The following is a 16,780-nucleotide window of genomic DNA, read 5'->3' as shown; positions in this document are numbered from 1 at the left end:
ACTGTAATGGTGAGTTAACTGTAATGCTTTCAAAACTAAAGACTGGCTAGTGGCCGGGTAAGCTATACCTCTTGCTTCTCTGGTCGAGTCCACGAAGCCTGGAGAGAACAAGATATAAAACACAACAAGAAAGCAGTAAAATTTTACAACATGTTGCTTTAGAGAATTGATGTATCACACTGCATTCCGTGCACATGCAGCATCTTTTTAATTCAGAACTCTTTCCAAGGCCCACTTTCAATGGTGTGTTTAGCACCCAATTGAATTTAGGATTTAGCTTATGTTCAGCTTTTTTCCCCCCTTATGCACATTAAGATGCAGAATTCTAAGGTAAAGCCTTCCCTAATCTTTGGCAGACTTATCTATGGATATCAGCAGACATGTTAGACTGCTTGTGCTCCACAACATCTTGAATATTCCTTATAATATCTGGTGACACTATTGCTTCTAATCATATAATCTAGAGCTATTTCTAGAGTAGGTTACCTCCTCTGGATTTTGCTTGACAGCTTATCACAAATATATGGACGCCATTTTGTACTCATGCATTTTATAAATCTTTTCATGCATCCTATTAAAAATAAAATTTTCATTTAAAAAAGGAACAAAGAAAGGGGTGAGAAGTATAAAGTCATTAAGACTAAGGGTCAGGAAGGTTTGAGGACACTAAGTTGTGTGCTGTGGCTGGGTGGCAGGCAGTTCTTATAGGAAGTGGTGTGCCCCAGCTAGCACCTGCAGCAAGTGTGGCATTCATAAAGGAGTACGCCTGCTCAGCAACACAGAGTTTGGGTGTTTTCTTGCCCACATCTAGATTTCCTATATATCTGGCACTTAGGATTCTGCTCTGCTTACAGTTTTTTTTTTTTCCTGTTTTTGTACTTGGAGTCAAAACCATCATACCTGCCCTACCTTCTTCTTTTTATTAAATGGCTTAATTGCCTGATTGTCCCTGATGTTCAAATGGAAAAGGATAGAAAAGATGCCAGAGACACAGTAATGAAATCCAAGGAATGCAAATGAGTTAGCAAACATTTAGTAAGAGTCCACTAAATGCAAAAAGCTATCGTGAGAAATGAGGATGGAAATGTTGGATTATGCCACACCGTACTGGAAGGAAGAAGTGAGAACAGAGGAACATGCATAGACCAAAGTAACAGTGGGCCAACATGTCAAATGTGGTTGCCAATTCCACATCACTTAGAAGCTTGTCTGTCACATGCCAGGGCTGCATGAATCAAGATTTTTTGGGAGAGGTTATATCAAAATTTGTTAGGGGCTATATAAAATAAAATAAAGCTGCTCATTTTTCAAATCTGATTTTTCTTGCATCTCTCCCAAATCACTATGACTCTGGCTTTAAGAATAAGAGGTTGCTAGTAACATGATGCGGTACTCTGATCTCCTACCTGTTTGCCAGGGGGAGTGACTGGCTAAGCCTTGACCCTGATACCTTGGTGAGGGTGTGGTCCATTTTAAGACCAGCCAATATGTACATATACACACATAAAAGGAAATCAGTATATGATTAGCAACGCTCCCAAAATTGTTAATTCCAGAGACTTTAATATTCACATTTAATTATCTAACACACGAGTCTGCAGGAATATATATATAAACCCAAGAGAAGCATCCCTACACTTATCCTGAAGTATTTGTTCCCTGTTATACATTTGTCCACATCCTGGATAAGCCAGACTCTGATGGCTCAATGCAAGCACCTCTTTCAATGTTTGAAAGTGAGCACCTGGTTTGTATTGCATGAGGTATTCTTGGTGATTAAAAGCTCCAGGTTTCCAGAGAATCCAGAATTTCAAAAGATCCCTCTTATTTGTGGGATACTCTCTCAGTTCAAGATTCAGTGAAATGCTTTTCATCTTTTCTATTCATCTCTTCTGATCTCAATTCTTGGTCCCTCTCCTTTTCCTCAGACATGAAGGCTTCATATATGCCTTTTTTTTTTTTTTACGTCTTTGAAATTTTATTTATTTATTTATTTTTTAAATAATAAATTTTATTTTTATATTCCCCATACAATTGCAGCCTCTCCCCCATTCTGACCATATATGCCTTTCTTTACCTGTCATTTCAAAGGCATGGAGATGTTCAAGAAAGTACACAATGGATTTGTTCTGCCAGAGATAAATTATGCAAATTATCACCCAGAAGTTTTACTCAAAATGTAAATGGTACCTGGAATTTAGCACTACTCACTCAAATACCTGGCAATATTTAAGATGAGTCTGGTAGGATGAGCAATGAAATGATGAAATGCACACACTTCTTTTGTGTGCCTCCAATATCACAATGCCTTCCATGCACATTGATCAAATGGACTCCTTATGGTGTTCAACTATTTTTACTTTTGGTCAACATAAGAATGACTACTAAGAAATGAATTAACTTGCAGACAGATGACTAACCCTAATGGTCTTAATGACCCAAACTCAGCCCAGCTATTGGCTGATGAGTGAGCCCAACTCAACTTGCTGAAGCTCAACAGACTGACAATAATCAGCCTCAAACAAGAGATTGAACTAAAGCTAGCAACACAGTCAAAGGCAAGGCATCACCTTTGGGCTTACTGTACTGGTTTTCACTTGCCTTTTGTCTTTTTTTAATGCAAAAAAAAAATCAGTATTCTACCTGAAAGCTACTAACTATATGTCTATGGTGGAAAGCCTTTTCTCCCATGTTAAAAATGGTAATACTAGGCTCCACAAAGCAGTGAAGCAAATGACTGAGCTGCTTCCATTAGCTTATATTGTTACATAGCTTATGTTATTATAGTGGTGCTAATTTTACTAAAGGAACCATCGAATCTTCCAGGAAAGTTCTCAAAATTGAGAGAGAGCACTGTGGCACAAAGTGCCTGGCCTTTTGAGGCAGTGACCTGAAAGGAAGCCCCTGTTGCATTTTCAGGACTCTGTGCTTGACTGTCCCAGCCAACCTCTCTATCAGTGACTCTGACAAAGATACTTCAAATAAGTGCTCATTCAAGGTTGGAAGCAACGAATGATATGCAGAAGGCTACTGAATTACCTGTGCCTGGTCCTTGTGCATAGGGTAGGGGTCACCAATGACTGCTAGACCTCATTACCTTTAATATATGTAAGTAAAATAGGGGGGTCCATGTGGGTTGAAGTATCTTGAACACAGGATTGTTCTGATGAAAGCTAGAGCTGACTGGTTGGAAGGATGGACTACAAAGGTCATGCTCAAGCCAGGGAGTATCTGTACAGATGGCATTTTTGGTCATTGTAATGATTAGAGGTGGTTACCGGTAATTTAGGGGGAAGGGACTAGTGGTGCTAAATACATTGCAATGTACAGGACCATCCAGTGAAGGAAGAGTCTTCCAAAATTGCCTCAATGTCCCCATTGAGAAACTTCAGGTGGCCACAAACAAAGCACAATTATTAACAGAAATAGTTATAAAATTCAGCATGATTGGTTATGCAATCAATGGCATAAGAACAGCATAAGGGATATATGGCTTAAACGCAGTTCATGTAAAAAAAGACGTGGGCATTTTAGTTGGCCACAAGCTCAATATGAGGTCACAGAAGGAGGAAACTGCTAAAGGGCTAATGCAAATTTAACTGCACTGCTGCGTTCAGATCAAGGGAGCAATAACCCCACAGAAGTCTGTGTTAGTTACCCTGGGCACTGCAGATTTTGAGGGGAGCACTACTAAATTGAAGCTATTCAGTCCAGTACAAGTAGGAAGGTAAAAGACGTGGGCACCATGACCTATATGGGAAACAGTGACAATGACTGGGTGTGCTAAAGGGGAAAAGAGTAGACTGAGCAGAGGAAAATGGAATAGCTACTTTAATGGCTCACATAAAACAGTGAGTGGCAGAGGTGGGAAGATCAGAGGCCAAGGGGCAAGGAGGGAGAACTTTGTGTTCATCAGCATTGGCCAACGGCCTTGAAAAATACTGACAGTCACCCTGCAGGCAGGGGCTGAGTGACTTCCTGGCAGATATGCTAGAAAAGGGTCCCAGGGGAGACAAGATAACCTCAAAGGGTGCCCTCCTTTCAACCTTCTATGATCCTGGCGTTTTATGTGATCTAATTCTTGGGATCCTTCTTTACCTTACCAGTTAGATACAATTGTTTATTCTCATCTCTTTAGTATATCATCCCACCGTTGCAAGGAAATGTTTCCTTCTATGTCTGTTTCAGCAAATAACCCTGATACCTTACTGTAAATAATGCAACTTCAGACAGAAGAGAACATGACGGGCGGGTGCCAAAGTAAAAGTGAAATTTATTATCTGGAGTCCAACCGGCTCACAAATAAGAATCTTTGTTTGCTTAATTATTGGCTTTCACAGTATAGGATGGACATCATGCCTCTTTGATGTCAACATATAATTAATAGAAATGGCAACTTTTCTTAAACAGGGCTTCACTTAGGCAAATATGTTAATCTGGTGTCACACATCTGTCTCTAGAAAACAGGATAACTGTTCTCACTATCCTTGCTGTGACACTGATTCACTTGTGTTCCAGAAACATCAATTCAGGTAAACTTGAAGGCCGTCCATAGTAAACGGAACCATAATACCACCTACATGGCTGGTTTAAAAAATGATCTCAGATCAAGGCAGATGATCTACACCAAGAGCTGAATCACACAAAATGCAAGTCAGTCCTACTTGGCTTGATACAAGATCTTCATTCTTAATACTTGCAAGCATGAGTGTATATTGGTGCCTGGTTATTTGTTCTCATTCTGTAAAAATGAATTCACAGTTCTAAGCCAGAAGTGCCAACCTATTAAAGAACTCAAGGTAGGCACAAATCTTAATAACCCTCTGGTCTAGCTTGGCTGTTGAACTATTCCTAGAAAAGATACAGAATTTAAAAGCATCATTCATCTGAAATAGCTATTATTTCTGTCCTTTGCTGTAGGTCAAAGATACGCACTGGGTCATTCTGAACAAATCTACTCTCTAGCCTGACATAGAAAAATCCAAGCGGCCTTGTGGTTTAAGCCCTGAAATGTACATTCAATCCATGTAACACATGATGGGAGCTGAAATTTGAGCTGAGGGTTTAATCCCAATGTTGTTAAAGAAAGTATCTAAGTAAACACCACATTTCTTAATCCAGTTGTTTTTTCACAACATCAAGCAGCATATACGAGCTTCAAAAATACTTAGCAGTTCCTCAGTTGAGTTTTTGTTAAGTTGAATTCAACTCTGACAATAAAACTTGCAAAAAAGAAATAATAGGGCTTTTAGAACAACCAGTTCAGTTTCTCTTGATTTAGTTTTATTTTCTATTAATGGGACAGATATCAGTGCCTCACATGCAACCCCCAAATTTGGCTCTAGTATTTCACACTGTGTACTTTTGGTTTTATTTGAGTTTAACCTCTCCAGAGATTTCCTCCAGGCAGGGAGAAGAGTGAAGATCTATCATTTTTGACATTTTGGTCAATAAGCAATCCATTATAAATGTTCTTTAAGGCTAAGGCCATCACTTCTGAATAGGTGACAAAGCTTTGGCCAAGGAAAATGAAGCCCATTACTCCAGGATATACGAGATGAAATTGGAGAAGAGCCATAAGAGGGTTTAAGTTGCTTTAAAAACAAGTTGCTTCCTCCTCCTGCTTTTGGTGTACTCAGTAGCAAAGGGCTACAAGATGTGGGGTCACCTCAATATTTATGTTGTCAATAATAAAGATAGTCTTCCAGTGGCCTATAAATCTATTCACTTTAAATCTAAATCTTCCCAGGCATTTTAATTACCAGGAAGTTTGCTACAAAGTTCTCACGTGCTCAGTGAATATCTTCTAGAACCCAGTGTCATCATCCTCATCTAGAAACTGCCAATTATTTTTGCCTTCAGACAAAATGATATCCAGATGTGACCAAGAATACAGGCAGACACAAAGGCAACCAAGCTTTTGTGTGTGTATAGCATGAATATACAAAACACAGAAAAAAGAAGTAACAGGCTCATTCTGATCCCTATTATGCTGGGAGAAATTTCCTTGGGTGCTCCTGGGATGATAATAATATCACCTGGTGCACCAGGATCCTGTTCCTTGAAGCTCCACAGTCCTGGGTTTGAAAATCAATACCCCCTTGTTCCCCAGAACACCTAACCTATTCATGCCCTCTGGCATTATACCCCTGCAAATCTAAGCAAGGAATTGTGCCCCTTCCGTTGCAAGGGGATGCTAGGCAGGCTGCATTTGGGCAAAGTGGCAGGGGCACAGGACCTGGCTGTGGCCTCTGTTGTCCACATCCCATCTTTTGGCTCACCAAGGAGAACTGGGCATGGGGCAGACTCAATCCACTTGAATCTGCGTTCCACAGCCCTGAAACTCTTGGACAACATTATACCTTTTCTTCGTTGCTGATGTTTCGGGTAGAAGTTCTCCAGGTAATAGAAGGGATAGGGTCTCCTGAGGCTTCACAGGTGAGAGTGACCTGTTCCTCCAATTCCATGGCAGTCTGGTTCTCCACGTAAGTGATTTTGGGTTTTGCTGAAAAGGGAAAATGTTTCTATGAGTTGATCTGATTTTTAGTTTTCTGGGCTTAAATTATAATAGGTACCCATTCAACAAGGTTATCTGCTTCCTACATAGAGGGCCCTATTCTAGATACTGTAAGAGATAAAGATTTCAGCCTCTAAGGAGCTCCCAATAAAGTATATGACAAGCTAAGTCATAGTAACAAGACAGCATCCTGGACAGTAGGGGTGCTGACGGCATGGGTGCAGGTCATGGAGCAGAGAAAAGAGGTTTCCCTGGCTGGACTTGCATGAGGGGTCAGTTTTTGGGTTGAGACAGGAGATTTCCATTAGGCAGAATTTTGGGGGGGCAGAGAAACACAGTCATTCCAAATATAAAAATTGCCCAAGTAAAGGCAAAGAAGGAGAAACCTGTGAAGAGAGAGGGTAGCACAGAGAATGGTGTGTCCCGAGTCACGCGTTTGTGTCTCTAAGGAGAAGGAGCCTGTGCTGGACCCAGGCAGAGAGACTTATCCCCTGGGCAAGGTGCTTGCTGGAATGGCATCCTGTGGCTGCTGGAGGCCCACGGACAGGGCCTGATGAGAGCAATGAAATGATCATTTGTACTTCAAGAAGGTTAATCAGAAAAAATTCAAGATGATTTAGAATGGAGAAAACCTTGAGGTGGAAATCCAATTTGGAAGCTCTGGCAGTGTCCCAGGCGCGATGGATTGCAGTCCTGGATGCCATTCTCTCTGGGGAGCAAAAAGCACAAGGCTGCTTTGGGGGAGATGCTGCAGGAAGGTCGGATGGGAAGTAGCAGATGAATGGAAAGCAGGTGGGGGTAGCGAGAATCAAAAGAAGGAATGAGAAGGAGCCCAAATGATGCTGAGATTCCTAATGAGTAGGAGAGTTGTATTAGCATTAACTCAATGTGGCGAGTAAGTTGTGGGGGGCTATGCAGTGGGCTGGGGGTGGGAGGGAGATGAGTTGAGATGAGTTCATTTTCCAAATGTTTTGGGTAATGCAAGAAAACACGAGCATTCAAAAGCTGAGTTAAATGTTAAAACATTAGAGAAAATTGAATTTTCCCAATTTAAAACAATTATACTCTGAAATTGCTAAACCTTCCATAGAAGAGAAAAGATAACACTGCACAAATGTAACTTATTTCACTAATGGAGAAAAAGGCCAGGCTAGATAAACAAACAAAAAATAAATAAATCAGAATTATGGATAATTTTTGAAAGAACTGCATTTCCTTTTTATTCAAATTCATACAGTAACCCAAGTAGGCTAATAAAGTACTGCCTGTATACATTCTCCAAATTGAGGCCCTTGATTCTGTTTTAATAAACTGAAAACAAAGAGCGATGCATTATCTGTAGCAAAATCCGTTTCTGTATAAAATTACCCACAGAGTTCAAATATTCTCCTGAAGTTAATCTGCACTAACAGCCTGTTAGCAAACCCTAATTTTCTGTTTTGATGGCCAGCACATAGGCAAGCTCAATTCAAAGTGGCCGAATGATCCCAGGCTTGAATTGATGGAATCCACACGAGAAAGGCTTTCCCATAGGAAGGCTTTGTGTCTCTCTTATATGATAAATGGACTTTCCAGGGAGGTCACAACTCATATTGGATGGAATCAGAGTAGAGTGCTGTTGGATAGGAGGTTTTGGAGATGTAAAATAAAAATGGAATTTCTATAGTGTTAAAACTCACTGCCTAAAAATTAAAAAGCAAAAACAATTCAGCCAAACAAAAGAATTCACTCAACTGAGCCTTGTCTGGGGGTCTGGAGGCCGTCAAGGAAGGTGAATTTCTGGTCTATTGAAACCTAGGCAGACACTGTGACCTGGCTGTGCTGACCCTGTTGTGCCCCTCAGCACACTGTCCCAGCAGCAACAGGCTAACAGGACGCAAAGGGACATGGAAGACATATACATATTTGGTCTTGGTGGTTCCATTTCCTGATAGTCACAAAGGGCACACAGCATAATCAAATCTTTAGAAAAGTACCAACTATATTCTTAGTAAAGGCATCCTTAACTATGGCTGGTCTCGTATGGCCTACAGAGGAATAAAATCTGCAAAGAGCACAGACCTCTTATGGCTTTCAGAAGGGATGATAATTAGTATATAAAGGACATCTCTAGATTAGGGGCTGACTAATTGTGCCTGACCGGTTTCACTTTTTCCTACGAAAGGGATACATTCTAGCAGGCATCATTCTAGTTACCAGCTAGAAGCTCTTTTTAACTAAGTAGTTAAAACCAAGGAGGTGAACTTCTCACTGGTGACTTAACCATCTCCACTGTCCAGAAACAATGTGATTGTCAGAACTTGCTGAAGGCTCAGAATGCAATCTGGATATAGGATAGTGCTATCATTTACTGTCCAAAGTTGGGGCACTCTTAAGCATGAAAGGGGTAAGGTGAAAATTCATAGTAGGACAGTGGGCCCAATGGGCAAACAGGACCAGACTCATGGTCACGTCCTGCATATAGCATCTAGCGGGATCTCTCCAGGTTTTCTCCTTGAATGGGACTTGTACATCTTAATTAACCTCTGCTGTGTACCCTTAACTCTGGGTCCCTATTCTATTCCCCACCTGCCACCATGGAGTATAAAGCTCAGGTGGTTCCAGTGCACCCCTCCCCAAGGACAGCCTGTGGCACAGGACCTTGTGAGTTTTCCAGGCAGCCTCCTCTCCCCTTCTAGAAGGTCTTCAGCTCTCCACCCTCTCACTGAGGACCAGGTTTAGCCCCTCTCATTCACCCCAGCCTTGGTTTCTGCAACCCTGGCACACTAAAGGCTCTAGTGCCCCTGTGTCCCTGAATGAAGAGGTTGGCTGTAGCCAGGGTGCCTTCCTTCAGGCCCCTGCTTGTTCTCTGCTGCAACTCACCAGGTTACAGCAGAAGGTTCATGCTGCTTTGGTCCTAAGGGGTCAGTTAAGCAAAGGTGCTCACTGGTGAACTGGCCTCAGCCCACAACAGCGTGAACCCTCCAGAGCATTTGATGAGCACGATAATAATCAGCAGAGACAAGGATACTTCTCAGAAGGGCCCACAGGAAAAGGAGGAATGGAAATTTATTGTCAAATTTAAAGGAAGGTAGGCAGCAACTACGTAGTTAAAAGGAGCTTCTAGCTGATGACTAGACTGATGCCTGCTAGAACGTATCCCTTTTGTAGGAAAAAGTGAAACCGGTCAGGCACAATTAGTCAGCCCCTAATTTAGAGATGTCCCTTATATACTAATTACCATCCCTTCTGGAAGCCATAAGAGGTCTGAGCTCTTCTTTGCAGATTTTTTTTCTTTTCTGTCTCAAGCTGGAGACTCTGCTACTGCTGGGGAACCAGCCCCATTTCCCCCCATAGTGCTGGGCTCCAATGGCAAACCAGAAGGGGAAAAAGATGGAAATAAAAGGGGGAAGACAGATGAGACTCTAAATAGCTAGCTCCTCTGTACCTGATTCCCTGGTCTTAGTACCAATCCTCTAAACCATGGAGGAGAGAAAGGTTAAGGTGAAGTGAACAGGGTGAGTACATATGTGTGCAAGGTTACTCCAGGGAGGTTATATGAACTCTCTTTAGGCTATGACGGAGGGGAATTCACTCTGCATGAGGGCTGGATTAGGTACACTCCTGATGAATTTATGATTTGCAAACATGCCTCTGCAGGAGTGTGGCTACCTCTCCTTGGTTCTAATGTACTAACACACATTCTCCCAGCAGTTCTTTCTTGGGAAAGAAATGGGTAAAGGACAGTTTGTGTGTGTGTGTGTGTGCACGTGTGTGGTGCAGGAGGGTTGCATGGAGAGGGAGGAAGGTGGATAGACAATCCCTGCATTCTCCCTTCCTCCCTTCCTTGCATTATACTTCCTTTTCTGGGTCTTCCCTACTTTCTTTACGTAGTATGGCCCCACAAGGCTCCTGACTCATAACCCATGGCCATCACCAGAGAGGCTTGGAAGAGAACCAGGATCTGTTCTTGACCAGCCAAGTTAGAATGAGCAGACTTCCACAGAAAAACCACGTTCTGCAGGTAGAAATGGAACATATGCTCATTTCATTATTATTAGCCATCCCACATGTAATTCACATAGATGATGTGTTAACTTTGGCTCCATGGAGTAGTAACTATCATTGCTAGATCAGAGAATGAAATCAAAAGCCATCCACCAGGGTCTGCATCCTGGGTCCTTGTTCAGTTCCCTCATTTGCAAATGGAAATAAAAATTAAATCTACTGCATATTTTTTACGCTAAGGATTGAAAGAGGTAATTGATACATAGACCTCACACAGTGCTTGGCTCAGTATAAATGCCCACTTCTTGCTGGATGCGATCATCATTACTGTATGGGGCTGATAGCAAAAAGAATTTCCTAAAGACAAGTGATGATGACATGTTTTCAAGCTCATTTCCTGGGCACATACAAAATGCTTCTTTCACATAAAACAAATTGCTGTTCCTTCATCTCTTTAAACACTAGCACCTACTATATGCCAGGCACTGTTCTGGGCACAGAGATACACCTTCAAGTAGAACAGACGCATGTCGCTGCACATGAGGAGCTTATGCTCAGTATAGCATGTGCTTTGTTGCCTCGGTGCCAGTGTATGTGGGGCCTGAATGCCTTCTTCACCTGGGAAACTCCTACTTGTGAAATAGCACATTGTTTTCAAAGACTTCTCTAACTTCTGTCACACAAGGCAGATATCTTCTTTTCCTATAAAGCAGTGTGCCTATTGCTATCATGAGTCATTATAATGGGCTGTCACTAAAAAGTTCAGCACTGGTCATTGACATCAGCTCATGAACCCACTGATGAGAGCAGAGTGCATATTATTCATCTGTATGACCTTGGCATTGGCTGGGCCCCTGGCAGACCCTCAAATGTTTCTGGCAATACCGATTATAATTTATGTGCTTATGTGTTTATCTCTCTCCTCATGCTTCTCAAGGTCAAAGGACCATATCTTACTCCTTTTTGTAGCCCCTCTGCATGGCATTAAGGCATTTAATAAATATTTGCTAAATGAAATAACAAATTAACAAATGCATCTGTCTTCATAAGATGATAAAACTTAAAAAATATCAGAATGTCTGAGGAAGATCAGTCTGAATTAGAGAAGACTATAGAAAAATTTTCAAGGAGTTTGATTTTTACTCTCAAGTACATAGAGTTAACTTGATCCAAACTGAAAGCCAGTTGCCATTAATGAAGAAATAGAATTCATGTGTGATTAACAGGTCCATTTGCATATATAAACAATTCGTTTTCTTTTTTTTTTTGCAGGACTTTTCTAGCAATATCAAAATCCAGTCAAGAAATATTTTTTACGCTAAGGATTGAAAGAGGTAATTGATGCATAGACCTCACACAGTGCTTGGCTCAGTATAAATGCTCACTTCTTGCTGGATGTTTTTATTTTAACATTTATCAAATTTTTTTTACATTTTTTAGACAATATTTGCTTCCCCCTCTTCTTCTTCTTTTTAAATGATTCAGCAAATATGTAATGGGTGCCAGTAATCTTAGGAGTCATTATTTACACCTCCCTATTTCTTATGTCTTATATTCAATCTATCAGTACCTCTGATTTTTTCTTCCCTTTAATTATTTTTCCACCTTTTTTTGTCACACAGTGCTTGGCTCAGTATAATCGCTCACTTCTTGCTGGATGTGATCATCATCACTATCATCGCTTTACCACCACCTCTACTCAAGAATTCACAAATAGCTTGCTAACTGGTCTCTTCTTTGATATCCGCTCCTGAAACCGTTCAGGTCATTTTCTTTTTTTACTTCTTCTTCTTTTTTTTTTTTTTTTTTAATTCCCTCCACCAAACCACCTATACTCCTTTGGTTTTACAAGATCAATTCTCCCAATTTTGTTAAGCAAGCAGTTTCTCAGATGCACAGTTTAGCAACCTGGGAATGCATGCGCCAGGGCTGCCCTCCAGCATCATTTTTAGTAACATCACCTACAGTGCACCAGCTTGTCTGTGGTTTTTAAAAAATAGGCAGAGAAGAGTTTGCGAGTCACCAGGTTGACTGTTTCTCTGCCACAAGTTCTTTTTCCAAGGTCAGATCAAAATGCATTTCAGTTCTAAATGAATGGAAGTTAACCAAGTTTATAAAGTGGAAGTGAGTAGAGATGTGGGAGCTCTTCTTATGACTTTGATGACACTGTGTCACCTGGACCAGATAAGAAGCAAAGGGAGGCAGGGGCAGCTAGCCAGCTCATCACTCATATTTACCAACAGCCCATTATGTGCTGGAGCTGTTCCGAGTGCCAGTGATAAAGCAGGATATAAGGGAGTCACACTTCATATAAAGTTAAGATGCCCAGTCATACTTCCATGTGCATCTTTGATCCTTCTACCCACACCTCTGATCCTGTCCCAGGGTTGTAAACCACTCCCATAAATATTCCAAAGATCTCCAAATCCATGCCCTCGGCCATCTTGGAGCTAATGCACTTACTAGAGAGGGAGACAAACAATTCCCAAAACAAGTACAAACATGAGATCACTTCAGCGACTGATAAAGGCAATGAAGACACAGTAAGATTAATGGAAGAAATCAGTGGAGGTGGCTGGTGGTGGTGGTGGTAGGAGAGCTGCATTAGCCAGGGTGGGGAGGGAAGGTGAGTTCAGCAGAACGATGCATGAGAAGGCAGCAGGGGCAGATCTCAGGGAATGATGTTCCAAGTAGAACACCAAATACAATATTCCTGAGATAGGGAACAAGTTTGGCGAGTCTGAGGGGCAGAAAGAAGGCCTGAGGGTTTGAAGAGCTTTAACTACAGAACAAAGGAAAAAAAAAGATGAGGTCAGGAGGGAAGGCAGACACTAGGTCTGGAGGTTCTTGCAGGGAGGCTGGATTTTATTCTGGTTGCAACAGAAGTCATGGGAGGACTTTAAACAGAAGAGAAAGAGTTGAGATCATTTTGACTGCTATAAGGGAGAGGGACTAAGGGGGCCAATTCAGGGAGGCCAGCTAGGAGGAGGCTGTCTCTCACTGATCAAGGCCGAGGTGGGAGAGTTGGGAAGACGTCACTGCATGTAGGAGAGACTCCCATCTAGAGTGGACAGAGTTTTGCTGACAGATTGAGTGTGTAGGCTAAGAGGAATCTGGGGCAGGGAGGTGGTGACCTTGACCCCCACTGATCTTACCAAAGACTTTGAGGTGGATGGACGCGTCCTGCTCCCCGGCCTTGTTCTCGGCGATGCAGACATACTCAGCCTCGTCATTCTTATCCACCTTCCTGATGGTCAGCTCAGAACTATCATCGCTGAAGAAGTACTTCTCGTCTTCCTCATTTTCGATCTGTTCCCCATCCCTACAGGGTGCAGAAATGCAAAGTACAATGATTTTGACTGAAGAGTTAAGATGCTTTATTTTTGTTTATGTTGGTAACGTGCAGACTGAGTGCATGAGAAAGAATTGGAAGAAAGTAAAGATGCCAAGTTGTTTTTCCATGTGTACCTTTGATTACTCTACCCCACCTCTGGTTCTGTCCCAGGGCTGTAAACTGCTTCCATAAAAATTCAAAGAGGTCCTCCAAGTCCATGTGCTCTGGTTGTGACCCCCCAAAACTGAAAATGAATTACTCCAAGGCACAAGGCAAGAGAAGCCCTAGAGCTGATCTTCCCAAGCAGCCCATCCCTGCCACACGTGGCAGCCCCCAGCATGTTCCCTTCTCTGCTACTTGTGATAATAGGCACTGGCCAGTTTCTTACTTTGTCCAGCTCATGGTGGGCTCGGGGAAGCCTTCAGCATCGCAGACCAGGGTGACAGATTGGCCCAGGTTGGCGGTGGCATTCACTATGCTCTGCCTGGCTTGCACAGTGGGTGGCACTGAAGGAAAGAAGGACAGTCAGGGGGGCTATGAAGATCAGAAGAACCAGCGGCCTGGAGAAGAAGCACCCCCAGAGGGAACCCAGGTCAGAGGGTCCCAGCCTGGCATCAAGAGTCTGGGGGACTGTGGTTAGTGTAAGGGCTCAAAATTCATGTGTGTGCTAAATAATTACTGTGAGCTGAATAAATAATTCACCCACAGACCTACATTCATGTTTTTCAACCATCTATAATAATATTGGGTTTCAGTGACACAGCTCTAGGAGCTATATTAATATTGAATATATTTTATTCATTTTAAAATGGCATTCAATATATAGCAGCCCTTTATCATCCTATATTTTATTAGTCAACAAATCCTAAACTTAAAAAACTACCAAAGTTGGCAGAACTGGAGATCAAAAGGGGTTTTTCATACTGGAAAATGTTCAAAATTTCTGCTCCTGGTGGTTACAGGGTTAATACCAATTTGACTCATCAAAAAGTGACATTTCTCTGGATTGTCATCAATGTCCCTGGACACAAGCTGTTTTCACCAAGGGTATGAGAGGAGGAGACTATGGCAAAAAAATACATATCAAGAGCCAAAACAATTCAACCATGATTTACTTATTTTCTTAGTACTGACATTATAATTTCCTATAAACATCTTGTAAATGCCAGATCGATTCTGCGGGTGTGTTTATTTGACACTGCAAATTAAGATTAATAAACACATGAACCATGATTCTGACTATTCTGAGGCTGGAATTGATTATAATATTTTTGTTGAACATTGAACCAGGGGACTAACTTCACAATTACGGTAACATCAAGGACGATGAAGGATGAGTAAGAATTTACTATGAAGCACAGGGAAAGTGACTCAAGGCAATGGAGGACATTCAAGACTTGTACGATAAATCCCCATAGTCTAGGGAGACCCAATATGCAAGTGTATTTAAAAAAAAAGCCAGAGGCTACATGGTGTATGTGTATATGTGTGTGTGTGTTTGTGTGTGCATGTGTGTGTGTGTACTTCATCTGAAGCAGGTGTCTAAGTCAGGACAAGATTTATTTTATAGACCAAAGAGGACAGTAGAGAAGGGCTGTGGAGAGCCAACGTGGTAGCCGTGGAGAGAGTAGGAAGAACAGATCGCCTCACCGTTCACAATGACCTGAATGTCCTTGAAGTTGATCTCCCCCCGTGCCAGGATCCTGCCCTCACAGCGGTAAGTGCCCTCATCAGTTTTCTTGATGCCCCGGATCTGCAGGTAGTTGTTGGATAGCACTATGAATCGAACTAGGAGAGACAAGAGGCAGGTTCATCCACGATCAGTCTGAGAACTCTGCAGTGTGAAAGCAGGTAGCCAGGCCTTCTCTTTCCCTATGGGGTGGGGTTTTCAGCTGAAATAAGAAAATGTGTCCCTGGCTCTAACATATAGTCAACGGCAAAAATCTATTGGAACGTCATCTTTTGGGTGAGAAAGTGGTACCTAAATATGCAAGCTACAGACATCCATCATTCGGGATCTGGAAACCATATGTGCTTCTGGAATCTAATTTTGGGTCAGAATTCCTTAGGGGCTGGCAGAGGGGGACACTTAGGAGATTTGGGAGCCCAGAGAATTCAGGTCTCACCATCTTTTTTCAGGATGACATCTCGGCCTTTGTGTTTCCAGATGATAGTTGGGGGCAGGGAGCTGACCACGTCACACACGATCACAGCGTCTTCCCCCTCCCTGAACTCCTGCGGGGTTGGTGCATTCTTGAACATGAGCTTCTCTGGAAAATAAGCAAGAGAAGAGTGAGGGAAACAGATGGGACTCCCATGAAGATTCCTTCTCACTGCAATATGCTACCTGGACTCGAGTCCTGGGCTACTCCTAATCTGTATATATCGTGGTACAAGAGGGATCCCACCCAGTTCTTGCACAAAGATGCCAGGGGCACAGGTATTGGGACAAGTCATCAATGTTTAGTAGTCAATGTCTAGTCACTGAGGGCTAATTTTTATGCAGAAAAATACCTATGGAGGGAAAGGAGTGTCTTTACCAAGGGTCCCTTCCCATGTGGAATGAAACACCATGTGCAGGTAGGATGAATTAGTACTTATTCTACAATGAATAGGAGGAGACATCAGCCCTTGCCTTTTCCACCCTGTCCGGTACCCTGCCTCAATTTTCCTACAGCAGAAAGGATTCTGAAGAACATCAGAAAAGAAAAGCCGGCTTCAAGGCAATAAAAAACAGTGGCGATCAATACTGTTCTAGTCGCTGTCACCCGCCATCACCCTGGCCGCTGCAAAAGATGCATAATCACAGCACCTCGGTGGCGGCAGGAGCTGCCTGTGCTGAGTGATCCAGAGGGTTTGGTCATTATTCCCCCACTGGCCAAGCCTTCGGGCTTCAATACCCATGGGGGAGAGTGCACTAAGAAGGGAAAACCTTAACTGTA

The 16,780-nt window shown here is 42.3% G+C and overlaps 1 protein-coding gene across 24 annotated transcripts in view; it reads right to left on the bottom strand.

Annotated features, from left to right (window-relative positions):
• NCAM1 (neural cell adhesion molecule 1) overlaps positions 1–16,780 on the bottom strand; it is a gene marked incomplete at both ends in the record, with an annotated part of 293,646 nt that overhangs the window by 43,056 nt on the left and 233,810 nt on the right. For 12 of the 24 annotated variants that reach the window (XM_084249424.1, XM_084249436.1, XM_084249433.1 and 9 more), the window contains 5 exons: positions 6,363–6,505; positions 13,660–13,826; positions 14,227–14,344; positions 15,489–15,626; positions 15,965–16,108. In XM_084249424.1, the coding sequence (XP_084105550.1) occupies positions 6,363–6,505; positions 13,660–13,826; positions 14,227–14,344; positions 15,489–15,626; positions 15,965–16,108 (710 nt within the window). Of the gene's footprint in view, positions 1–68; positions 99–6,362; positions 6,506–13,659; positions 13,827–14,226; positions 14,345–15,488; positions 15,627–15,964; positions 16,109–16,780 lie in introns of all 24 variants that reach the window. The other 12 variants (XM_084249434.1, XM_084249432.1, XM_084249413.1 and 9 more) reach the window with 2 other exon arrangements.

Source organism: Talpa europaea (assembly GCF_964194135.1).
Source record: "Talpa europaea genome assembly, chromosome: 12".
NCBI lineage: Eukaryota > Metazoa > Chordata > Mammalia > Eulipotyphla > Talpidae > Talpa > Talpa europaea.
The sequence above is the reverse complement of the archived record's forward strand: the minus strand, read 5'-3'. Positions and strand labels throughout refer to the sequence as shown.